Here is a 27,821-nt window from a genome sequence, read left to right on the forward strand (position 1 = left end):
ACATGACACTTACTAAATCTTTTTTAAATAAATGTTTACTAACTGTATATCTGTATTGACTGAAAATCTGTTCTGACTGTAAATGTCTTCTGAAAATCTCTTCTGACTGTAAATATCTTCTGAAAATCTCTTCTGACTGTAAATATCTTCTGAAAATCTGTGCTGACTGTAAATATCAGACTGTAAATGTCTTCTGACTTTAAATTTGTTCTGATTGCTAATGTATTCTGACTGTAAATGTCTAACTGTAAATCTGTTGTGACTGTGAAAATATCTATTTTGACTGTTAGTAATGTCTTGAAGTTCTGAATGTAAATCTTCTGATTGTAAATGTCTCTTCTAACTGTAAATGCCTTCTGATTGTAAATCTGTTCTATAAACTGTACATATCTGACAGTAAATGCTTTCTGAATGTAAACATCTTCTATCTGTAGGACCAAGACGGCAGACCACTACGATACATATTCATGCAGCTACCATTGAAACGTGACTATCCAGATTATTATCAAGTCATCGCAAACCCCATCGACTTGTCCATGATCGAGGCTAAGCTCAGAGCAGACAAGGTGAGCTGGAATGCTGTATTGACCTGTCCATGTCGGAAGCTAATATCAGAGTGGACAGGAAGGGGGTGGGGTGGGGGGTTAAGTGTGGATATGAATATTAACCTGTCTATGATTGAGACCAAACTCAGGGTAGATATAGAGTATGTGTGATTTCTATATAGACCTGTCTAATGATTGAGACAAAACTCGGAGTAGATAAGGAATATGATATGTATATAGACCTGTCTAATGATTGAGACAAAACTCGGGAGTAGATAAGGAATATGATATGTATATAGACCTGTCTAGGAATGAGATGAAACTCAGAGTAGTCAGGGTGAATGCGAGTCATCCCAGTTTCTATGTTGGATAGGACCCTGAGAAATATAACCCTTATAAATATGTATACCTGTACAGGTAGGAACCCATCAAATACTGTATATTATGTACAGTATCAGGTAAATATGGGGTGCTGGAAATGTTGCCAAAAAATTAAGCACTAACATTTTAAGTTACTGTTTTGAGAAAAATCTGCCAAATATTCCTGGTGCCAAAATTACCTCACATACTGTATTATCCTTACAAATTAAACCCCTGCTATTAGTTCATTACAAATATTACTGCTAAGACCAACAGACTTACCCCTACAGGTAATATCGTTAGCAATGCATGATGACAGATTTCACCAGCTCGGAGAACTGAATTTGTTTTGCTATTAATACTGTGTAAGCAGAATTTTAGCGAGGCTTTAATTTTGGCATTATTACCGGGAGGGATGAGATCGCTAAAAATTAATATTGCTAACAATTTATTCCACATTAGAGGTAATAGTTAACTGGAAGTATAAAGCCACTAAAATTAGCTCTTGCTAAACCCATACTTATAGAAAAATCGTTAAAGTTTTGCCTCGCTAAAAATTCCACTTTTACAGTATAATAAAACTACAACTTCTATTACAAGATTATATGTTTCATTGATGAATGAGTCACATAACAAGATTAAATTTGCCGCATTTGATTCTGTGCTGAGTCTGAATGATTTAACGGTTTTATTTTAACAGTACCCTAGTGAGCAACACATCATCACAGACTTTGAGCGACTCTTTAACAACGCCCGTTTGTATAATGAGGAGGATTCCCAGGTTTATCAGGATGCTGAGCAGCTAGAACGAGTCCTGAAGACGAAATGGAAACAGATCTGTCATGTGATCGAGTCTCGTCGAGCGGCGCTTCAGCAAAAGGTACCAGTAAGTGTTGTGTTCCTCTCCTGCTCGTTGCATCATGTAGTTTCCTCCGAATTTGTTGAACATGAAATTACTGTCATGTAGTTTCCTCCGAATTTGTTGAACATGAAATTACTGTCATGTAGTTTCCTCCGAATTTGTTGAACATGAAATTACTGTCATGTAGTTTCCTCCGAATTTGTTAACATGAAATTACTGTCATGTAGTTTCCTCTGAATTTGTTGAACATTGCACGAGAGAAATTACTGTCATGTACAATGCAGTTTCCTCTGAATTTGTTGAACATTGCACGAGAGAAATTACTGTCATGTACAATGCAGTTTCCTCCAGAGAAATTACTGTCGTGATTTTGGGGGAAAGTGACAAGGATTTGTTCATAATTTGATCCCTTTTTAAGGTGGCTCACTACACATTAAATTGAAAGAGTTTTATCAAATGAGCACGAAATAATTTTTTAAAATATGAAAGATATAATGATATATATTAAGTGCATATGTCTAAAAGGCAAAAATATGCAATTTTGGAGAGAGAGAGAAAAGCCATGATTTTCAAAAAATTATTTCAGTAAACAATGCAAAAGATACTTGCGGATTTGAACTTGGGATCTGCGGATCAGTAACCCTATACCTTATCTACTGAGCTACATAGATATACAAACAAAATTATCAATGCAAGTAATTTCACAAAACATTTGAATCGCCATCTTTTGACATAGTGTCATAAGATGTATAAATGTTGATGTAGTGAGCTTAATTTTAATGCTCTTTCGTGATGATGCGGGCATGTTGACAGAATCACTTAAAGTATTGACAGAAGAAAGGATTTTTTCCTAATGTTCAACAAATGATGGTTAAGTTACGGGTCATTAAAGATTTCTGCTGTTGTAGCATGATACTGATGTTAGTCAATTAAAAAATAATTTATTAATTACAATCTTTCCAGAGTTACCATTCATGAATGATAATGTTAAGTACAGTCAATGAATTCTCTATAAGCAAATTATTTTCCAAAATGTAATAATTGTTTATCTAAAATTACAATTAGTCAAAAGAAATTACAAAATCTGTCTTAACATTTACATGTATAGCAGAAATCCTGAAATCACCTTGTACATGTACATGTATATCGTTTTATCCTGCAACCACTCTCTTTACTGACCCACCAAACCAAAGTGATGTTCAGTTAATGCCACAATATAGCCTTGTGTGTTATATTTTACTGTGACATGTCATGCTTTTCAAAAGTTTACGTTGTGACATCAGAGACAACCGCTGAGGTGACACTTCAGTGTTTACGTTTCTAACTTAAAAGGGTTGATAAAATCTTCTTTGATTTGATACAGTAAGACACGGTTACAGTAAACACGATTATAATGAATTCACGTTTACAGTGAAGTGATCTCCATTCCCTGCAGTTTTAAACCATATTCTGAACTTGTTGGATAAAACGAATTACATTTATAGCAAATCAAAATTTTCATCATTCCCCAATACTCTGCTATAGATGTGTTTTACCGTATTTTGTTGCAGGATAAACAAAATACATGGTTACTGTCTTCAAGTGTGAGAGATCTTTGGGCTTGAGTTGAAAGCATGAAGCGGGCGAGGCTTGCCTAAGTTGTTTTCTTACACTTACCCAAATATCACTATTATTTCAAGACAGTTGCTCTGTAGTTTATATTGTACATGAATACTATAGCTTGCTGCCTACCTCTATAAACTCTACATAATTGTATAACACACATATAACTGTTATGCATACATAAAACTGTTATATACATGATTATATAACACATATAACTGGCAAATACACAATTGTGTAACACATATATAACCGTGTTATATATGTATTTATACAACGCACATATAACTTGTAAATACATAATTGTATAACATACATAAAACTGTGTTATATATGTAATTATATAATATACATATAGCTGTGTTATATACTTAAATCATATAACACACATTATCAAATAACTGTTACAGATGTATATTATTATATAATTATACAACACACATATAGCTGTGTTATATACATATTATATAACATACATATTACTATGTTATATACATGTACTTATATAATGAACATATAGCTGTGTTATATACATAATTATATAACATACATATTACTATGTTATATACATGTACTTTATATAATGAACATATAGCTGTGTTTTCCCTATTATCAGCCTCTCTTCTATTTCCACACACTGTAAATATCTGTATGACTTTTGTATAACATTTTCGTATCTAATATGAATGCTGATCTTTAACTATTCCTTAAGTGTTGTGTGTTCTATGAACTACTCTCGTAAATTGCCATTGCATATTTTGTCCTGATGCATCTAACAAGTATTTCAGTAATGTCATACATAATATAGATATCAATATAACACAGTTTATACACACGTGTGGATGGTCAAGCATTTAGATCTTTAGCATAGAAATGGATTTTCATGTATAGACTAAAGTTTATCTGGTTGGTGTGATATTTTTAGCATCATATTGAAGGGGAGTCACCCAGTGGGGTAATGTTATCCTGTTAATGCATGGCGTTCTGTAGTTCTTTGTTTTTATTTCATTGTTTAGAATTTAGTTCATTTTGCATTTGATAGTTATTTTAATGGTGTTTAGAATGTATTACACAAATTTCAATCCTAGATACACGTACTGTAGAATCATTTAAATTCATGGGGGACAATTTTCGTGGATTGTTGAATTTTTACGGGTTCGCAGGGATGTAATTTCTTGGATTTATATATTTGTAAGATTCTAATCTTGTATACTAGTTTTCTTTATTCGTTGAGGATGTAAATTTGTGGGTGAGGGGTACCCACGAATTCTCCGAAAATTGAGCCACCACGAATTCTAATGATTCCACAGTATTTGTTTTTTGTGAGGACAGCAATATTGAAACTTGCAATACAATAAAGGTGAAATAGAATGTGATTTACGTATGTTTTAACTGCATTACTACTGATGAGTAAACGTAATCTTAAGTCAGGGCATAAAACCATCTCTGCTTATTCTAAATTGTTCTGTTATAGAATTAAAGAAATTGAAATATTTCAGGAATTGATCATATGATAACATTACTTTATGTGTGTTCATGTGATTGGTTGGTGTGATCACATGATAACATTACTGTATGTGTGTCCATGTGATTGGTTAGTCTGATCACATGATAACATTACTTTATGTGTGTCCATGTGATTGGTTGGTGTGATCACATGATAACATTACTGTATGTGTGTCCTTGTGATTTATTAGTCGCCTGAAGGCCAAATCTCAGACTCTGTTACCGGTCCGACTCCAGGAAATGTATGATGCTGTCAGTAACTACCAGGACCCCAAAGGTCGTGAACTCGCTGTACCATTCCTGAAACTGCCACTGAAAACCGTGAGTAGCATACAGTTGTGGATTAATATGATGAGTATGTTCACTTGGATAATGTCTCTCTTCTCATGAGTAATTTTGTTCACATGAGTAATGTATTTTAGGAAATATGTCTATGTTCACATGTGAAATATGTCTATGTTTATTGAGTGATGTATCTGTACACATAGGCGATGTGTTTTAGTTCACATAATATTGTGTCATTAATCGCTTGGATAATCTATGTTCACACAAGTAATTTGGCTTATTGGTGTTTATTCACATTGATGTGTCTAAATGTATTTCATGAATCATATGTTTATGCTGTATTCAAATATTATTTTTTGCTTTTTGATTTTTATCCATTTTTGAATTCATTAATTCACAGATATTGTGATTTGTTGTACTGTTATAGAAATATCTTTGATTAACACAAGCCTTTGAAATAAAAGTAAAGTTAAAGATCATGTACTGCAGCCGACATTGCTATCAATTTTAGGACTACCCAGATTACTATGAGGTAATTAAGAAACCGGTGGACATGCAGAAAATCCTCCTCAAGATGCAGCAGAATCAATACGAGTCGATCGAGGACATGACGGCAGATTTTGTACAGATGTTTGATAATGCCTGTAAATATAACGAGCCGGACTCCCTCATCTACAAGGTAATTCATCATCAACTGTGTCTGTATTACAAAATCAAGTAATCTATGTTCACATATATATAATTAACTTGACTCATTTACATGATGATTAAATAACATGCTTTGTCTTTACAAGTAACATTATATGATTTGCTTCATATTGTCCATCAGTCTGTTAGAATACTGTCTGTCGATCTGTCTGTCATTAATATTGTCTGTCGATCTGTCTGTCATTAATATTGTCCATTGGTCTATTTGTAGGATGCACTGACATTACAGCGTCTCGTTCTTGAAAAGAAAATGGAATTGGCTGATGATGGAACAAATGACGTTCCAGATGTCAGGGCCTTAGTGATGGAGATGATGACCAATTTATTTATATCTACATATAATCACCAGGTATGCTTCTGATGACCAATCTATTTATATCTACATATAATCACTAGGTCTTATCTCTTATCTTATAATCACTAGGTATGCTTCTGTTGACCAATCTATATGTACATAATTACCTGACAGAGGTTGTTATCCTTTTGAAATTCATTGTGAGAGGGGATATAGTAACAGGGCTGTTCATGTGTAGGTAAATACATGTATAATGTGTGTGTGTGTGTGTGTAACACTGAGCTTGTAGACACTCTACAGACTGTGTGTGTGTGTGTGTGTGTGTGTAACACTGAGCTTGTAGACACTCTACAGACCGTGTGTGTGTGTAACACTGAGCTTGTAGACTCTACAGGCTGTGTGTGTGTGTAACACTGAGCTTGTAGACACTCTACAGACTGTGTGTTTGTAACACTGAGCTTGTAGACACTCTACAGGCCGTGTGTGTGTGTAACACTGAGCTTGTAGACACTCTACAGACTGTGTGTGTGTGTAACACTGAGCTTGTAGACACTCTACAGACTGTGTGTGTGTAACACTGAGCTTGTAGACACTCTACAGACTGTGTAACGCTGAGCTTGTAGACACTCTACAGGCCGTGTGTGTGTGTAACACTGAGCTTGTAGACACTCTACAGGCCGTGTGTGTGTGTGTGTAACACTGAGCTTGTAGACACTCTACAGACTGTGTGCGTGTGTGTAACACTGAGCTTGTAGACACTCTACAGACCGTGTGTGTGTAACACTGAGCTTGTAGACACTCTACAGACCGCGTGTGTGTAACACTGAGCTTGTAGACACTCTACAGGTCGTGTGTGTGTGTGTGTGTGTGTGTAACGCTGAGCTTGTAGACACTCTACAGACTGTGTGTGTAACACTGAGCTTGTAGACACTCTACAGACTGTGTGTGTGTGTAACACTGAGCTTGTAGACACTCTACAGACCGTGTGTTTGTAACACTGAGCTTGTAGACACTCTACAGGCCGTGTGTGTGTGTAACACTGAGCTTGTAGACACTCTACAGACCGTGTGTTTGTAACACTGAGCTTGTAGACACTCTACAGACCGTGTGTTTGTAACACTGAACTTGTAGACACTCTACAGGCCGTGTGTGTGTGTGTAACACTGAGCTAGTAGACACTCTACAGGCCGTGTGTGTGTGTAACACTGAGCTTGTAGACACTCTACAGACTGCGTGTGTGTGTAACACTGAGCTTGTAGACACTCTACAGACCGTGTCTGTGTAACACTGAGCTTGTAGACACTCTACAGACCGTGTGTGTGTGTGTGTAATGCTGAGCTTGTAGACACTCTACAGACCGTGTGTGTGTAACACTGAGCTTGTAGACACTCTACAGACCGTGTGTGTGTAACACTGAGCTTGTAGACACTCTACAGACCGTGTGTGTGTAACACTGAGCTTGTAGACACTCTACAGACCGTGTGTGTGTAATGCTGAGCTTGTAGACACTCTACAGACCGTGTGTGTGTAACACTGAGCTTGTAGACACTCTACAGGCCGTGTGTGTGTGTGTGTAATGCTGAGCTTGTAGACACTCTACAGACTGTGTGTGTGTGTAACACTGAGCTTGTAGACACTCTACAGACTGTGTGTGTGTAACACTGAGCTTGTAGACACTCTACAGACTGTGTGTGTGTGTAACACTGAGCTTGTAGACACTTTACAGGTGTGTGTGTGTGTAACACTGAGGTTGTAGACACTCTACAGACTGTGTGTGTGTAACACTGAGCTTGTAGACACTCTACAGACTGTGTGTGTGTAACACTGAGCTTGTAGACACTCTACAGGCCGTGTGTGTGTAACACTGAGCTTGTAGACACTCTACAGGCCGTTTGTGTGTGTGTGTAATGCTGAGCTTGTAAACACTGTACAGGCCACATTCCTTGCTCAATTGATATCATACTTCACATGTAGCTTTGTTATCAAGAGAGGAAAAATGTTAATGATTTAGGATCAAAAGGTCAAGGTCACTATGGGACTTCATAGAAAAAGCTGGTAGGCATTCATTGCGAGAGAATATGTCCTGCCTTGTGGAGGTGTCGTTAGCTCTATTTGATCCTCTGGTGAACACCAGATGTTGGTTCTGATGTTGTTGAATAGTACTATACAATACAGACCATATATGTATAGATCCATATTGTGGTAAAATCAAGCATCAACGCAATTCATCTTTTTATCACTTCCTGTAAACCTAAAGTATCTTTAGATTGGAGAATATTTCACAATGCCAGAAAACAGACTCGACCAATGTTATGATGAGATACATAACATCTTTTTTTTTTTTAGGATGAAGAAGGTCGTTGCTATAGTGACTCGTTTGCAGAACTTCCAGAAAGAGACCCGGACGAGGATTTAGAAACCTCAAAGAAGAAAGAGTACCTTAACATTATTCTGTTTGATTGCTATCTCAGGAGGACTCGGGCTTTAGGGGTTTTTCTCTCTCCAATAATTTATAGCATTGCCTTATCCATCTTCACTCCCCCCTAAGAAGTCAGTGAGCATGTACTTGTGGCTTTGTCCATCTTCTGTCCATCTGAGCTCGCGTCTGTTTAACTGTTTGATGTGCTTTTTGTTAAGCTTTACACAAACTTTATATATGTCCTAAGCTTTTGGACAAGAAATACTCTAGGTTATGTCTCAATTCTTAATGCCCTGATGGAAATAGTACTATTGTAGGAATTCAATATTAGCTCATAGCTTCAAATTAAATATATACATGTACATTTTGATAATTTTCGTCCATTAGCTTTTCTGATTTTCTTGATGGTTTTATTTTTTATTTAAACAAGGATATATACCTCATCAATCACACTACACTATCTGAAGTAAACATGACGATATATACCTGTAATTTCTATTCTGACGTAAACTCTCCGATATATATAACTGTTGAAGTTAACTTCATGATATTTACCTGTAACTCTGTTCTGACGTAAACTTTCTGATATATTTAACTGTTGATGTAAACGTCACGATATTTACCTGTAATTCTGTTCTTTGAGTTTGGGAATTGCTTTTCTGTTAAAATCATGGTTGTGAACTTAAAAGTTTTATAAAATTCCATCTTCAGTCTGCAAATAGTTATTTCCTGTCAAATAATGCTTATAAACTCTGCATTGTAGGAAGCCATTGTCCTTTGATCAGATTAAAAGAAATGTTGAAAAGGTAAGTGTAAAATTAATGAAAACATGACCAGAGTCAGCTGTTGATAAATCAATGAGGCACACTTCCCTCTATTCCAGGCGAAAAACTTCATTGACACAACACTTAATATTTATTGATAATGAGTTCTCTGTCTGTTACCGACTCCTTACAAATTGATAATGAGCTCTATGTTACCGACTTGTTATAGTTATAATGAGCTCTCTAAGACAAAGTCGTTATACTGCAATTGATGATGAGCTCTCTCTCTCCCTCTCTCTCTCCCCCTCTCTCTCTCTCTCTCACTCCCTCTCTCACTCCCACTCTCTCTGCTACAGACTCGTTATCTGTCGTTACAGGCTCGCTATGTTAGGATCTATTTAGGGATTTATCTACAGTCTCTCTCTCTCCCCCCCTCTCTCTCTCTCACACTCTCTCACTCTCTAACTCTCTGCTACAGACTCGTTATCTGTCGTTACAGGCTCGCTATGTTAGGATGGACAGGTTCCAGGAAGACATGTTTAATGTATTTGAGCGTGCTCGCAGACTCAGTAGGACAGACTCGCAGGTAAGTGGACCTACCAAAAAGAGATGTATCTTACTTTACGCCAGGATTTGGAATAAATGTATTACAGTGGAACCCCGTTATTACGTTTTCCATTTTGTCACGATAAAATAACGTAATACCAGGGGCAACGTAATAAACGTTCCCAGTGAAATCCGTTAAAAATATCATTTGGAAATTGTATATCGTCCGTTGGTACTCCATGAAGGGGTATGTGAATATATCTTTACTGTTTCTTTGTTTAAAAGACTATGATACTTTGTTTTATTTACATCTTATCTTTAATGTCCATAATTCTTCATGTTCTTATCCCTTTTCTTTATTTCTGGTGTAGGATTCATAAGGATGTTTTGATAAACGTTGCTTTTCTGCATTCATTTGGACCGCCATTTTGTTCAACTTTAAAACAATGCGTTCATGTAAATTTCTCTCAATAACTCGTTCCGGTTCGTATTCAACATTCGTATTAAAAAAATAACAAAACATCGTTTTTATTAAGTTCGCTAATTACACAATACACAACGCAATAAAAAAAAATCCCATCCAAAAAACAACAAAACTATAGACACAAAACGCACACGATACCCAACACTTACACACTTTTCTCACCAACGATAAACACGGAGAACAATTTAAGCGCAATCCACATAAAAAAAATATAATGCACGAAGATTTCATTTACAACGCTAAATGATGGCACTAAAATCACGTGCGCATCAGGGGATTTTAGAATATTCACAGAGGTAAATGCCGTGCACGAATCGGCCGTTAACACAGGACAGTTTGATTTGTGTATGTATGGACGAGATTTACGAACACCCAAGCTGCATGTCCAAACAACGGACAATTTTTTAATTGAACACCTTTAGTCACATATGTCCAAGAAGTTACCCAAGCGGTTTTAACATTGCTACGATAAATCTTGTCTTTCATGTTTGGTACCAAAGCTGTCCGTAAATAGAGTTTTAATAGCGAAGGTAATCACACTATGCTGAACACGCAGGTAGTTGAGAAATTATTTCTTTGATTATCAAAATATGAAAAATGAAGTAAATTTCATAGAGTACAATTTCTAAATAAACATTATTTAATTGTTTATCACTGGCTTCGATATGGGGTATTCACCTGTATTGATGTCGCTAGATCTATCGAAGCGTGATCAGTCAAGCGTTTCTAATCTCCAAACAGACCAGGAAATTTACGTGGTGACTACCTCAGGCAGTCAAGGTGTGAATGGCTTATTATTTTGAGAATCACTATTGAATAATTAGGGGTTTATTACGTTTTTGTCGGAATTTTTACAACGTAATACCGAGTCCCGGCATCTTAGGACAACGTAATAACGAGGTCTTTTTTATATAGGTTTGTTAAGAAATGGTTTTGTGCTTTGAAATTCCAACGTAATATGTGGACTAACGTATTAAAGGGGGAACGTAATAACGGGGTTCCACTGTATATTGGAAATATTTTAGTATGAAATTTAATTAAGAAATAAGGTATCATTTAAAAATATTTATCGGGATATAAATACGGGTTGGTCACGTGATAAAATTCCATAAAGCCCGACTTTATAGATACTTTTAACAAATGTTCATACGCACAGCCGTGACTTTGACCCCGTAGTAATTTATCCAGAAATAAATACGTATTGCTCGTAATAGTGTTATGTAGGAGAAAACAGTTGCAAATGTAAATATTCAAGCTTACATGTACATGTACAGTGTATTATAAATCAAGGGGCTGCTTGAATGTTAAAGTCAATTATTTGGTTAGAGTCATTGTAATACTTTGGACGAATTTTCATGCCCTCTGAACTTCTGCAATACATGTGTGGTCTGTTGGATTGACACATTCTGATTGTCCAAGTGTTCACCTGGATGTCCATTTAAAACATCTGGTTATTACAACTCCTTGTTGAGGGGTCCCTATGTAGGGTATTTGGAATGTTGATAAGCCAGTGTAGACTAGCTCATTATTGGGAAGATTTTTATCCCACTCAATTTCTCACAGTCACAGCTTTATCTCCTTAGTTACAAGGTATTTTTTAGGGTCCGTTAGGGTCGAATATTCAGCCCCATACCTATTGTGAAAAAAGGTGCTTTCCCAATACTACTTTTGAAAATTCCTCAATTACACACACAATAAATCTTAACTAAATTAGAACTAAAAATACATTTTTAAAAATATATGGCTTCTTTATCTCCTGGAACTCTCCTGTGTTTTATGTGTCAAAGTATCCTCGTGTGTATAAAGATTCACTGTTACCATGAACCCAAGGGTCTGGACCACAGAAAGGGGAAAATTCATTCAGAAATATATGAAGTTTTTTATATGAAAATTCTTCAAAACATCTGTTTTGTTAACCTTAAGGGAACAATGTTAAATTTTGAGTAAGATCATGTATGGATGAAAGTTTTTTGAAACTGTTATCGAGATCCATAAGCGTACAGTATGTGAAAGTGATATGCAAGCATTCATATGTAGGATAAAATGCTCATGTTTCATTGAGAGTGATGTTACCTGTGGGCCTCTTTTTCCATTAATGTATAAATTCATATTCTCACTTTCAATCATCAACAGCTTTATGAGGATGCAGTGGAGATGCAGATGTTTTTCATCAAGAAGCGAGATGAAATTTGTCGTAACGGAGAGCGACTTCTGACTCCCGCACTCAGCTATCAGGAGAAACATCTGACTGCCGCTCTAGAATTCGAAAAGCAGACCAAGTTTGAACAGGAACAGAAAGAAGACGAAGGCAAACAATCTAAGCGGGAGTCTGAGGAGCGGATCCTAGATTCTGGCTGTGTAAGTATGATACAGTAGTGGATCTAAGGTTCTCATATTTTAAGTATTGGGTATGTTCAGTGGTGGATCCAAGGTTGTGGCTGTGTAAGTAATGAGTATTTAGTGATTGATCCTGTATTTTGGCAGCGTAAATTTTGTGTATATAGAGGTGGATCCTAGATCCCAGCTGTGTATGAATTCTTGATTTAGATTAATATATATGATATGGGAAGGGAAAATAGACTAAACAAACACATTGTTGACAGAGAGTGGGAGATTTAAATTTGTACATACATTTCCACTTAACAGACAGAGAAAGATGGAGAGGACTGCTTCAAGTACAAGGATGAAACGTTCCGAGTGGGCGACTTTGTCTACATAGAACCCAGGTAACCATAGTAACACTACTTCAGAGAGCCGAAGTAACCACGGCAACTGTAAAACATGAAAATCCACATGTAAGAGCTGCAAACTGTAGAGATTAGTTCAAATTTTGGGAGTCAGTTTTACCGGGTAATGAAAATGCACACTATCGGGTTCAATGGGAGGACGGATGTTGTTTTATTTGTACGTACATCTGATTTGATTATTTATAATTTGTGACATAGGGAGAAAGGATTGGAACCTCACATCATGTGTATCGAGAAGATGTACACAGACAGTAACGCACAACAACAGCTTCACGGGAACTGGTTCTACCGACCAAACGAGACCTTTCACCTGGCCAGCCGGAAATTCCTAGAGAAGGTTAGTCTTAGCAGCCATGTATTTTTCAGCAATCAAACCATGCAATGGCCTCCACAGCAATGAGATTTTTCTTGGATTTGCTGGAGGACTACACTACAATATTGTTATGTCTCCCCCTCCCCTTCCTAGAAGAGGGGGGGGGGGGGGGGGGTATTGTTTTAGTGTGAATTCGTCTTCTGCATCTCATACAAAGTTTGTCCAGGCCGTATTTTTTTTGTCTTTTGACATATATTTGGTATGTGGGTATATCATGATAAGACAGTGTGTTCTGTATCATTTTTGATGACCTTTGACCTTGATTTTTTATGTAAAGGTCAAATAATAGAATTTTAGGGGTTATTTTTTTGTCTGGATGATATTAACTTTTTTATCTTTTGACATTGGCCTTTTATAGTCCCTAGGTCAGGTTAATGCAAAACTGGGGTATAATGTTTTATGTGGGGAAAATACAGGTGGTCAGGTTAGCCATGAAGCTCATGGACCTCTGCATTTTATTTTTGTGAAACACATGACAAAGTCAGAAATATACTGTAAGGAGATTTCCTCTTTTAAAACAGAAAAAAATTGCATTCAATTGTCAAACTTACATATTCACAAACATAAATAGATGTATTTGTACTTTATAAAGTGCATGTTCTGTGTAAATAGATGTATTTGTACTGTATATAGTGTATGTTCTGTGTAAATAGATGTATTTGTACTGTATATAGTGTATGTTCTGTGTAGATAGATGTATTTGTACTGTATATAGTGCATGTTCTGTGTAAATAGATGTATTTGTACTGTATATAGTGTATGTTCTGTGTAAATAGATGTATTTGTACTGTATATAGTGTATGTTCTGTGTAGATAGATGTATTTGTACTGTATATAGTGTATGTTCTGTGTAAATAGATGTATTTGTACTTTATATAGTGTATGTTCTGTGGATTTACAGGAGGTGTTTAAGAGTGATTTCTACACCAGTATTCAGCTGACGCAAGTGATCGGAAAATGTTACGTCATGTACGTCAAAGAATACTTCAAGTCGAAACCCGAGGTGAGGGAAATGTTTTATACTGTTAAATAGCTGAAATTCATAATACACGAAGATACTTCAAGTCTAAACCTGAAGTGAGGGGAATGCTATGCTGAAATTCATAATATGCGTCACTACTGTATAGGAGAATTGTCTCGCAGCATTTATTTTACTATATTCACAGTGTTGATAGATCCACGAATTTAAATATACTCTTCAATATGTACAACTGTGTAATGCTTGTGAAAGTTAAAATGTATTTACACAGTATGAACAGTAAATGTAAACATGAAGATTTTAGTGCATACATGTATGTACTTATGAAATAGGAAATCGTAACTGTTGTCCATTACATGTTTTAACATATTAGAAGATTTTAATCCTAACTATTTGGATCTATCAGACTGTGTAATTGATGTCAATACATGTAAACATCTGTCTTTATGAAATTAATATAATCATGTAACTATACATATATCTGGAATTATTGAAATGACTTCTGTATGGATTCATCTGACAATGTAATTAATGTCAATACGTGTAAGCATTGGTACTAATATTGTGAGAAATCATTTAACAAATTCTCACAATTTGACCTTTACCTGAGCTAAAAGTGTTTAGATAGTTATTTTAAATCAATTTCAAAGTTGCTACATTAAAACAAACAAAATTCATCTATATTCATGGTATTACAGTTGTGGATTTCAATAGATAATTTCTGACTGGAGATCATTATCTCAAAGATTTTTTATGATGGCAAAATAATGATATTGAAAAACAAAAAAATAAGAAAGGAAATTTGAAAAAAAATCTATCTTATTGTTTAGTGTATATATATTTTTATGTAGTTTTGAACATTTAATGCTTACTTTAATTTTGTTATTTACAGGGGTTTGATAATAAGGATGTCTTCGTGTGTGAATCGAGATACAGCAACCGGCACAAGTCATTCAAGAAAATAAAGGTCAGTATTCGATTAAACTGACCACTGTACTCTACAGTAATCATTCAGGTATCCATACTGACCAAACACACCCGCTAGTCCATGATAATCAGGTATCCATACTGACCAAACACACCCGCTAGTCCGTGATAATCAGGTACCCATACTGACCAAACACACCCGCTAGTCCATGATAATCAGGTATCCATTCTGACCAGATACACCCGCTAGTCCACCGGGATCAGGTATCCATACTGACCAAACACACCCACTAGTCCACGATAATCAGGTATCCATACTAACCAAACACACCCGCTAGTCCATGATAATCAGGTATCCATACTAACCAAACACACCCGCTAGTCCACGATAATCAGGTATCCATACTGACCAAACACACCCGCTAGTCCACGATAATCAGGTATCCATACTAACCAAACACACCCGCTACACACTGTTTTGACTGATGTCTGTATCATTATAAGTACTGTGTATTTGTAGGTGTGACAGATTTTGACTGATATCTGTATCATTATAAGTACTGTGTATTTGTAGGTGTGACAGATTTTGACTGATGTCTGTATCATTATAAGTACTGTGTATTTGTAGGTGTGGCAGATTTTGACTGATATCTGTATCATTATAAGTACTGTGTATTTGTAGGTGTGACAGATTTTGACTGATATCTGTATAATTATAAGTACTGTGTATTTGTAGGTGTGGCAGATTCCTGCTGCTGAACCTGTTCCCCACACTCCAAGGGAAATCCCCCTGGTTCCGGTGCGCGTGTCCTCGGTCTTTGCTAGCAGGAAGGAAGAGGAAGTGGACGATGGTGATATCAGTATTCTGGATAAGGATCGAATCGTACGTAAACATGCAAGCTTGATTTCACTGATCCAGTCTCCTGGATAAAGATTGTTTAATTAAAAATGATTAGTGCCCTGCATTGAAAATATAGAATCGCAATAAGAATTGCAATGTCTGTCCATGATCATCACTGTTGTGATGTTAAATCTTCAATGATTTTCATGTTTTATATGAAAAAGTACCGAAATTGGGGTGATGAGGTCAAAGGTTAAGAACACCACAGACCTTTGCTTTGATTGTACCATGACAAATTGAAAAGTCTTCAAAATAGACTTTTCATGTTTTATATGAAGGAAGTTAATTATTAAATGAAACACATATAGATTTTGGATCCCTAAGTCAAAGTTCAAGGTCACAGTAGCCCTTCAGTCCAAGTCTAGAATACTTTAATTGTGACACAATATCTTGGTAAATCATTCATCATACAGCTTTTGTATTCTACAGATTCGTTGTAGTCTATTTTCCTGTCTGTTTATCTGTCATCACTTTCGTTGTAATTTGATGTTATGACCAGTGTTCAACAACATGCTTTCATACTTTATACAGAGGTACATGTTTATGCAAAGGGAATTAATTAATCGTTAGAGGAAGACAGGTCATAAAGTCAAAGGTCAAGGTTGCAAAAGACCCACTAAGTTCTAAGGTCTTAAAGCTTTCATATACATGTACACACACACACAATTTTTTAAACTTATATACAAACATCAATTAATTCTGTCATTAGTACAAGTACAGTAATTTATAGAATAAGATCTCTGTAGGACCTGTCCTGACTGAGTTTCTAATTCAATTTGATGTTATAATGACTGATGATACTCTAAAAAAAAAATTATTTGTCTAGGATGTGCCTGTAGAAAATTCCAATCCCGAGGATGGCTACAGTTACTATGAACAGCTACGCACACCATATGGAACATTCAAAATAGGTAATGCTATTTATCTATTGACTTCTTATCAACAGTTACACATGCTTTATGGAATGTTTACAATATGTAGTCAAGACATTTATTTTCATGAATTACTATACAGTCTACTTGTACAGTATGTTGTGTTCATAATTTGAATAGGTAAATATGCCTAAATCAATTATTCAGATAATTAGAAAACCTGTATTTTATGTTAGAACACTTGTACTTTATGTTAACTATATGACAGCTTGTTTTAATTAGAAACCTGTATTTTGTGTTAATTACCTGACAGTTTGTTTAATTAGAATCCTGTATTGTATGTTAATTAGGTGAGAGGTTGTTTAACTAGAACACCTGTATTTTAATTTGTTAATTACACCACAGGTTCTTTGATTAGAATATCTGTATTTTATGTTAACTGCATGACGGTGTGTAATTAGAACACCTGTATTTTATGTTAATTAGACAATGGCATGTTTGATTAAAACACCTGTATTGTATGTTAATTAGACATTAGCTTGTTTAATTAAAACACCTGTATTTTATGTTAACTAGGTGACAGTGTGTACCTGAAGAACACATCAGAACTCCTGGATATCAGTAGGATTGAGAAGATATTTGTTATCAAGTAAGTAAGGTTTCACTATAGAGAGCATCCAATCTTTATAATGTACCTTATTCACAGAGTATCACACACCCCTATCTCCTCCTTCAGAGAAAATGTCCATGTCACAACTCTGTAACTTTTTACTGCATAATCAATTATGTGTCCTATCCTTGATTCAAGGTCGTGTCATTAAGGTCAAGATTCATTGAGATGTTGAAATCAGGTTACAACATCACACAGTGACACAGATGAATAATTTCTGTTTTTAGTTATGACAGCTATATTTCACGGGTATTAATTGTTTTTCAAATTGTTTTATTTCAGTAACGATGCTTATTTCACGGGTACAGCCTTCGTTCGCCCTGCTGACATCCCTCACTCTCCGACTCGTCTTTTCTACAGACACGAATTGTTCCTTAGTTCTCAGGAAACAGTCCACCCAATATCTCAGATCTCAGGCCGGTGCTGTGTGCTTCATCTCAAAGAATATTGCATTAGTGAGTAGTAATTTCATGTTATTTTGTGTATATATTATCTTGCTAAGATCTAGGACACATGCTACACTATGTGTTTTATCTCAAGGAATACTGTATTAGTATCTCGATCAGATCTCGAATTCGTGCTCTGTTTCATTTCAAGGAATACTGTATTAGTATCTCACTCAGATCTCGAGTTTGTGCTCTGTTTCATGTCAAGGAATACTGTATTAGTATCTCACTCAGATCTCGAATTCGTGCTCTGTTTCATTTCAAGGAATACTGTATTAGTATCTCACTCAGATCTCGAGTTTGTGCTCTGTTTCATGTCAAGGAATACTGTATTAGTAAGTAGTGTGATCCTGTACTCTGATTATATCTCGCCAAGTATCTCGTATCTCGGTCAGGATGTTATGGTCCTATGGAAATCAGGGTTAGAATAGGTCCTCAGTACTCCTTCCTTGTTGTAAGTTGCGACTTAATGGCCCGGTTCTATAGACAAGACCACAAAAACTGAGGCCCCGTGTCACAGCAGGTGTGGCACGATAAAGATCTCTCCCTGCTCAAAGGCCGTAAGCGCTGAGCATAGGCCTAAATTTTACAGCCCTTCACCGGCAATGGTGACATCTCCTTATCAGTAAAAATGTCTTGATCGGGATATTAAACAATATGCAACCAGGAAGTTATTTGCTTCATTTCAAAAGGAGTACATGTATTAAAGAAATAATCTTATCCTCTACGTTAGATATTGATGTATGATTCAGTATCTCAGACATCTCAGAAAGAACTGTAGTGCCAAGTAGTCTTATCCTATCCTGTGAATTATGTCACCCAGTATCTCAGACAAGTAGTCTTATCCTGTCCTATAGATTGTCACCCAGTATCTCTGACATCTTAGGCAGTGTTACGAATCCTGTTCTGTAGGTTATCTCACCCTATGAAGATATCAAAATTATTCTTATCACAGTACTTCAGATCTCAAACTCATTCTCACCCAGTATCTCAGATCTCAAACTCATGCTTACCCAGTATCTTAGCTCTCAAATTCATGATCACCCAGTATCTCAGATCTCAAATTCATTCTCACCCCAGTATCTCAGGTCTCAAAACTCATTCTCACCCAGTATCTTAAATCTCAAACTCATTCTCATCACAGTATCTTAAATCTCACAATTCATTCTCACCCAGTATCTCTCAAGGAATACTGCAGCATTGAATCTGTTGATGTGTCTTGCCCTGTATTACAGACCTTTGACTTACTCGAGGTTTCTTCATCACTATATTGTTCAGTATTACAGACCTTTGACTTACTCGAGGTTTCTCTATCAGGCCACTGATAAAATGTGTTGTGTTTCCGCTAACCCGACCGACCCTAAATTATAGCCCCGACCCTAGAATTTTTTTTCGTTATTTAAAAAAAAAATCGTCATTTTCCCGGAAAAAATATATTCCCGGTTCTTGGTTTTCGGTTTAGTTAGACATTGAGATGAAGTCATTCAAACACTTTAATGATATACAAAATTGCATGGTATTGTGTCAAGCGTTTAAACAACATTGATAATGTTTCTAACTAACAGCATGGATGATGGTTGACCCAGTGGCTAGTACCTCCATGCGTGCTCACGCAACGATGATTTAACAATTGAAGTTAACAGACGGTCGAGAGACTCTGCCGAGTGTCATGTTTTCATAGAAGACTTTCTTTTGTTAAAATTACCAACTCCTATGTTGTTTTTAGACGGTGGCTATTTATAGCCATGCACTGTCTTATGCTATCATTTCAACGGGCATTAGACGGGGACCCTAGTTTTATATGGAGGTCATGATGCAGAGTGACAGACATGAATGTCCAGTCTGTCAAATTTGTATGCACATCCTTGGTTTCTGCTGCAGTTCTAACTGAAAACACTATGAAAAAGGCCGCAAATAAAGCAGTGACCGAGTGAGCGCATCCGAGTTGTTGATGGCTGGTGAGAGCCGAGAGGAAAAAAAGATGTGCAGATTGTTTTAAAATAAAAATTTATGTCCGGTAAAAAGTTTTAGCTGGAAGAGAGTTGGATCCCATTAGGATAAGTGGGATCTGCCCAGACTGTCTCCCTACCCTTGTTCCATTTAGATTGTGAAAATACATTCAGAAATGTATTAATAAACTTAAAATATGTTAATGATGTTGATATTTTGGTGATGATTTAATATATTTTTTCAAAACCATCACATTATTTTCCTGTCAAACATATCCAATAGAAGTATTCCTATGACAACCAATCTAAATGTAGAAACAATATATCTGGTACTTGTAGAGCATAGTGACATAGAGGAGTTAACTTTTGTGTTTTATGCTAGATGTGTTTCATTGAAAAATATAGTTTCTTATAAAACGTGGAAATAATCCTCAGCCAATAACGAGTGAAATGTTATGATTGAAAGTTTACTTGCAATGCAATTTAAGCAAAATGTTATTTTGAAAGTATAAAATTCAATAGAACATTTAACTTGTGCAGTAATTAGCGCTATACGGACCGTGGATATCGGCCTGGATAGCTTAGTGGTTAGAGCACCTGACTAGTAATGCAGGGGTCCAGCCAAAGATTTTCTCCTTCCCATACTACATTTGGTGCCGTTGACCACCCCTAATGCTGCAGGTTGGCCTGTCGGGCGAAAAGAACCTGGGTTGATATTGAAAGACAATTATAAAATTATAATTGATCTTAAGGAGGGAGGAATGTAGTAATTAGGGCTATACGGACTGGATATCGGCCTGGATAGCTCAGTGGTTAGAGCACCTGCCTAGTAATGCAGGGGTCCCGGGTTCGATTCCCGGTCCAGCCAAAGATTTTCTCCTTCTTCCTATGCTACACTTGTTGGAGTTTACAATATTTTTGCATACTTTGAAAAAAAAAAATTTATTTCCTACCTACCTACCCTATTTTTTTCTGGAACGTTAGCGGAAACTCAACCATTTTTATCGTTGGCCTCACTATATTGTTCAGTATTACAGACCTTTGACTTACTCGAGGTTTCTTTATCACTATATTGTTCAAGTGCTGGGTTCTGTTGTGATGTACATGAATGTTTGTCAACAACTGATGATTGCAGTCTCCGCCTATTCCATTAAACCACATGTTCTAACCTATCTCTTGCAGGTCGAGTAACAGAAATCTCAGAGGAAGACACGTTCTTGTGTGAATCTAAGATACAGGAAATGGACAAGACGGTCAAACGACTTGGAAAGGGACTCAAGGTGAGGTGGCCAGGGGACAAGATCAAAATCTGAGAATAGACCTAGAATTTTTATAAACAAATGGAATTTTCAGTATATGTTTGTATTTAATTTTTTATATAAACCAGCGGTTCTTTAAACATCAGTATTAAATAAATCTTAAGATATAACTAATCAAAATTTTGACTTAAAGGGACTGATTCACGATTTACCCCCAAATTTTGTTTTTCACTTTTAATAACCAAAACCTACTGTCTAATGTGTTTAAAAGATTTCGCATAAAAAATAAGGTTATACATTATCACAGAAGCTCATTTTATAGAGTTTGTTATTTGTTTTGTAAACAAAGATTGTGATATGTTATTGTTTACGAAATTTTCAAAAGAAATGGATATCGATCTAAGTCTATCATATCTTTCACATCTCAAACATTCTTTGGATAGAATGCGTCATCTAAAAGTTAAAATCTGTGACTATGCAAAATTAAGATGCTTTATATTACAAAATTAAAATTTCACTGGTTTGTTTGTTTACATAAAAAGACTCGAGTCTTTGTTTACATAACAAAGATTTAAGGCTAAAATATTGCTTTTATTCTTGCATTCAGAAGGTCAAAATTTTGGCTGTCAACATTAAATGAGTTATATTTTTAATGTTTAACATCAAAAATGCAAATCATTTTTTTTCCAAAAATCATGAATCAGTCCCTTTAAGTCTATTCTTAGTTATGTTCTTGAGGTCAGAGGGCAAGATGGTGCAGTAGGTTTAACTGTAACGATCTTAAACACCAATTATATTTATCAGGATAATTTATTTATTTCTGCTTAGCCATAAATCGCTTATTTCAGTTGCATTAGCTACTGTAATTCTTGGTGATGAGGTCAATACGTTTTTTTTTTCCGCTCGCTTGCTAGCCTCCCGCAATATACCAAACTGACCTATACTTATGTTTCAAAAAATTGCATCTGAAAATGAAAAAATCGCTTTTTTACGACAATCAAAATGTTTCATAAGGCAACTGATAAGAATAAAGCAAAGGGAAAGAAAGATAACTCTGATATCAAACAAGCGTTTCTGGAAACGAGTGGGCTCGAAATCTAAGACTGGTACACTTTATTATTCTAGATATTTTACTTGGATAATTATTAAGGTCATTAATATATTACATACAAAATATTTAAACCAAATAAAACGTGACACTATGTAATTACTTTCAATCGATATTACGAGACTTTCTGAAAATATCTAATATGTAAAAACCAACATGACAGTAAACAGTCGGAATGCGCAATGCTTTAAGTTGGATTGGTAAAGTGATTATTTCATTTACTTTATCATCATAATGAATGACCTACAGTATAAGAATGCTTTCTGAAACATCTATTGGGTTTATACCAGTATGATTTACACTTGCAACAATACCCATGCCCTGTTGACCTTGTAATAGCCTTACGATTTATCTCAGAAAATAGCTAAAAATAAGCCTTTTGTCCTATACTCCACATCGACTTCAATCTGAAAATTTGGTATACAAAGAAATTTGGAGAAGCCTACAAAGCGTATAAATCTTGTGTGCTTTTCTGAATTGGAAAAACCTAAGTAGTGCAATGTCATATTTTTCTGTGAAATGGAAAAAACTACATAATGTCTCATATTTTCTCTTAATTTTTGGGAAATGAAAACCTTGATAATGAAATTCTTGTCTTTTCTTGTGAATTGAAAAAAGTACATAGGTTAATCTCGTTTATTTTTATTTTTTTCACAGAAGTACAACTTGTCAGGTCTTGTAACGGATGACGAAGTTTTCTTCTACAAGAAACCCATAACTCCACAAAAGGTAAGATTCAGAAATGTTTAGAACTCCTAAACCAACTACATCACAAATAATGTCTGAAATCAACTACATCACAAATAATGTCTGAAATCAACTACATCACAAATTATGTCTGAAACCAACTACATTACAAATACAGTAAAATATCTGTATCTCAAATATGGTTTATCTCGAATACCCCGCTTGAGTCGAAGTCGATCGCTGGTCCAAGCCTTGTTCCCTATACAAATGATTTTAAAAACTCGGGATATTTCGAATACGGTAATCTTGAATACCCCGCTTATGTCGAAGTATTTTCAAGGTCCAATGCCCTAAATTCACCTGGTTTATCTCGAAGTGCAGTCAATTTTCCGCTCTGCTTACCATATATGGTGTTGTTAAGTCACACATTCATGCCTATGGCTACACAAATCGACTGCTAATCCATGCTCGCCTTTTCCGAGTAGACCCAGGTCGCAATAATTGGCTCAACAGCTTGGGTAATTAGTGAACCTTCCCAAAATTACGGATTAAGTCCACCGCCAATTATTACCTAATACGCCCGATTCCAGGGACGTTTTAACATTTGGATGATATATGCTATATCATTAACGTGGTTAGATAAACGCACAAAATTGTCAAAGTGCGCTTGAAAAAAAGTAATGCCCATAATAACGAGAACGCATTTAATAATACACGCTTCATCACTAAAACTAGAACAGAGAAAACATGAAAATCTTCAAAGTGAACTGAAATCAAACAATTTGGAGATCACTGTAGCATATAGATAGAGACCCATGAAATTTTCAGCATTTGACAACATGTCTCAAGACCTCCATTACGCTATTCTTCGGGGACTAAGATCTAGACGCTGTCAGAAAAGTTCATTGCATAAAACATTGTAGAACATTTCAAACGTCTGAATTTTTTGTATCTTTGTAGTATTGTATAAAATAGCATGTGTATTAGTTGTACTTAATAGGATATTGTATTTAATAAACATTCAAAAGTTCTTTTTAAAAATCCGTCTTTTTTGTTTCTTACGTGATAAGTTCTTTCACTACAACATAATAGCTACATCCCAGTCGAGCCTGAACATCAGTCAAGTGCACAATCATCTTAATTTTAAAACACATTGTGAATTCAATTTTTTATAGATATAAAAAAAAAACGAAATGTTTGTCTTTGAAATTCCACAATATTAATTTATCAACTTGCATTAAACTATTATAATAACAAATGGAAACGAGGTTGTTGTTTATAATGCAAATCCCATACTATGCATCCAATATCCTCCTTCAAAAAAAATATTCAAGATCAGTTTTGGATATCTCGAACCCCCGGATATCTGGAAGTTTTTTCGAAGTCCCTTGGACTTCGAGATAGAGATATTATACTGTAATGTCCGAAATCAACCACATCACAAATAATGTCCTAAACCAACTACATCACAAATTATGTCTGAAACCATCACAAATAATGTTTGAAACCAGTTACATCACAAAATGTCAGAGAATGAACTCGGAAATCTTTGCATGCACAAAGTTATGTAGTGCTCAGAAGTGTGGGGGGTATTTAGAATGACAGATTTCGGTTCTCATGATCTGTTTAGATGTTAGAAATTGTGTTAATTTCAAGAGATCAATTACTTTACCTACATGTATATTTCATGAGTTAACTGAATTTCCTTTACTAGTGAACATAATTTTAAGTTATCTCTATTTCTAGAGATCAGAATTAGGTTATGTGTAGTAATACAGAATTTTGTATTGTTTTATTTAAGATAATATTTTTTTTTGTTTTATTTAAGATATATAGTTTGTGTCAAGTTAAAAAACTTCAAAATTAGTATTTAGCTGCATAACATTGGATACATTTGCACTTGGAATTTTGTTATTTTCTTAGAAATTAGAGTCAGGTTTCTGCCTAGTGTTAGAGATTTCTAGAATTCTGAATTAGGTTTACATAGCAGTCTGAGAATTTAACGGTAAACCGATAGACTGTAGCTATGCCAAATGAGGTCGGACTATGCCATGTGCAAATAAGATATCCCGAATTGTCTATGCCAAATTCTAAGAAACAAAGGAATAATTATGATACGTGTGTGATAATGCACTTAAAATAAATATTTTCCATACAAAACACATTCCACTTTAACTTGATCAATTCCATTTGATCAAAACCCTTGTATGGTTGTTAAGAAGCTAATTTTAACAACTGTTTGTTAAGAAAACTCAAAATGTTACAATGAACACAGCATCTTTGTCCAGAAAGGTCTTAACAATTGATTGTTAAGAAAAGAACTCCATTTGCACAACCTTTTTAACAACTGTTTGTTAAGAGACAAGTCTTAACAACTGTTTGTTAAGGGACATGTCTTTAACAACTGTTTGTTAAGGGGCATGTTTTAACAACTGTTTGTTAAGGGACATGTTTTAACAACTGTTTGTTAAGGGACATATCTTAACAACTGTTTGTTAAGGGACATGTCTTTAACAACTGTTTGTTAAGGGACATATCTTAACAACTGTTTGTTAAGGGACATGTTTTAACAACTGTTTGTTAAGGGACATATCTTAACAACTGTTTGTTATAATATAATGTAATGTCACAAGTCATTTAGAATGTTTTTGGGAATAGGTTGAGAAATGAATCATCAGCATGACGAATCATTGAACATAGATTTTGTCTTATTGTTGATATTAAACAATATGTATTCAGATGCATATTTTTGACATAATGCAAATATGTCAGGTCCCAAATCATAAGTACAGAATGTAATTCAATATACAAAATATTCAGATATATAGGGGTTTTAAGACACATAAAATTAAAATGCTGAATGAATTTATAGAGCATGTTTATATTTCAACATACACACAGTGTACTTGTCAAATTAAATCAAAATCCTTACTTTTGTCAAAATCATTTCCTTAATTCTCCTGGAGACTCCTTTCATTGATTCAGGTTTATATAAAGTAAGTTTCATGAGTGTTAAATTTATCTTTTAAAATGTAAAACTTAACGTATTCTATATATGATATTCTAAACTAATTCTAATTATTGTTCCCTCTACCAAGTTAACAGTGAAAACAAAACAGTTTAATCTGATGCTTATAAATTGATTGGGACTAAAGGAGGTATGCTACGTGTCACCAGAGAAATTGGTGATATGGATGAAAAGTGGAGGATATGTAGAACAATATTTTCAAATTGAAAACTTTAATTCTACAAATGTCATTAATTCTAATAAGGTACAATGATCTGCAAGTTAGACCAGCCTACATGCACATATCCCCAGTATCGGACTAATTATAAATCTCTTTTCTTCACCGAGGTACTGAGAATAGACTGATAGCTGAAAATTTAATGCTTATCAATACATCGATCTTATTCATCATGAATATTACTTACAGGTTGCAGTAATTATGTATTACCCATGATAAAAACAATTAATCAACATTAGAGCATGGAGGTTTCAAGTTATAGTTCCTGCAATCATGTTACCAGCTGTGCTTTACATTGCATGACAGTTCGTGCATGTTTTCCCAGAACTAATTGACACCACAACATTCAAACATCTTATATATTTCCATGTGCAAAATACTGCAAGATATGTGTCCTATTTCTTTTGAAGATCTATTTTTTCTAACTCTGACACCCAGGGACTGACACTAACGGCTGTCCGATTGTCCGGGACAACTTAAAACGGTGGTCGGACAACTAAGTTCTGTAGTTTACCTGTCCGATGGGACAACCAAAAATAAATGAAGGGTATCCGTGAAATTTTAATAAATTCTACGTGAAAAGAGTCCTTAAAGTTTTTGAAGTACATCTCGTCGATAGAAATAATCTGATAATCAATATGGCGTTTTTCTGGTTTTCCCTGATCTAAATTTAGATTGTTCATTAATATTGACCAATCAGCTTAACGGTGTATTTTAATCGCGCCAATCAGATGTCTCTATTGTCGCGTGATTCTTGGAAGTGAACAAACAGATATAGAACACTTTTTCCGAAGTTAAAATTCAATAATTTTTACGAAAAACATGTCCAAAATGAAAAATTATCAATAGGTTATCAAATAATAATTTATTAAAAAGAATTTAAGGGGAATATTCTCTGATTATTTGATCCATTATAGTCTTAAATAAAACATATTACGACGTAAGAAATGACATGTCAGCTTGATGCCAGAAATGAGTGTCATTCAGATCGGGCATCATTTCTACATCATAATCTTTATTAGTTTATAAGTTGAAGACCGTCTGACAGCAGACATGGCCCAACAATTATCGTTGGCAAAGTATTTTAGTGGGGTAAAAGATCGTGAAAAGCGACAAGTTTCGGACAAGTACATTTTCCATTCGGACAACCTAAATTTCATGTTAACTTGTCCGAAGGGACAGGTTGGTATTAAAATTAGTGTCAGTCCCTGACACCTTTAACATGCTTAATATGTACATATAAACAAGAGTTGTCAGATGACTGTACCTAACCGTTTGTTCA

At 35.2% G+C, this 27,821-nt stretch overlaps 1 protein-coding gene across 1 annotated transcript in view; it reads left to right on the forward strand.

The window, feature by feature from the left end:
- Positions 1-27,821, forward strand: part of LOC125653454 (protein polybromo-1-like) — a 78,892-nt gene that overhangs the window by 21,699 nt on the left and 29,372 nt on the right. The window contains 20 exon segments of the mRNA XM_048882919.2: positions 435-566; positions 1,606-1,776; positions 1,778-1,791; positions 5,067-5,196; positions 5,672-5,839; positions 6,080-6,217; positions 8,510-8,598; positions 9,346-9,388; positions 9,846-9,932; positions 12,510-12,734; positions 13,023-13,102; positions 13,322-13,460; positions 14,398-14,499; positions 15,368-15,442; positions 16,139-16,285; positions 17,130-17,214; positions 17,752-17,824; positions 18,128-18,300; positions 21,423-21,520; positions 23,265-23,336. Of these exon segments, the coding sequence (XP_048738876.1) occupies positions 435-566; positions 1,606-1,776; positions 1,778-1,791; positions 5,067-5,196; positions 5,672-5,839; positions 6,080-6,217; positions 8,510-8,598; positions 9,346-9,388; positions 9,846-9,932; positions 12,510-12,734; positions 13,023-13,102; positions 13,322-13,460; positions 14,398-14,499; positions 15,368-15,442; positions 16,139-16,285; positions 17,130-17,214; positions 17,752-17,824; positions 18,128-18,300; positions 21,423-21,520; positions 23,265-23,336 (2,241 nt within the window).

The sequence above is a fragment of the Ostrea edulis genome, chromosome 7 (assembly GCF_947568905.1).
Source record: "Ostrea edulis chromosome 7, xbOstEdul1.1, whole genome shotgun sequence".
Lineage (NCBI taxonomy): Eukaryota > Metazoa > Mollusca > Bivalvia > Ostreida > Ostreidae > Ostrea > Ostrea edulis.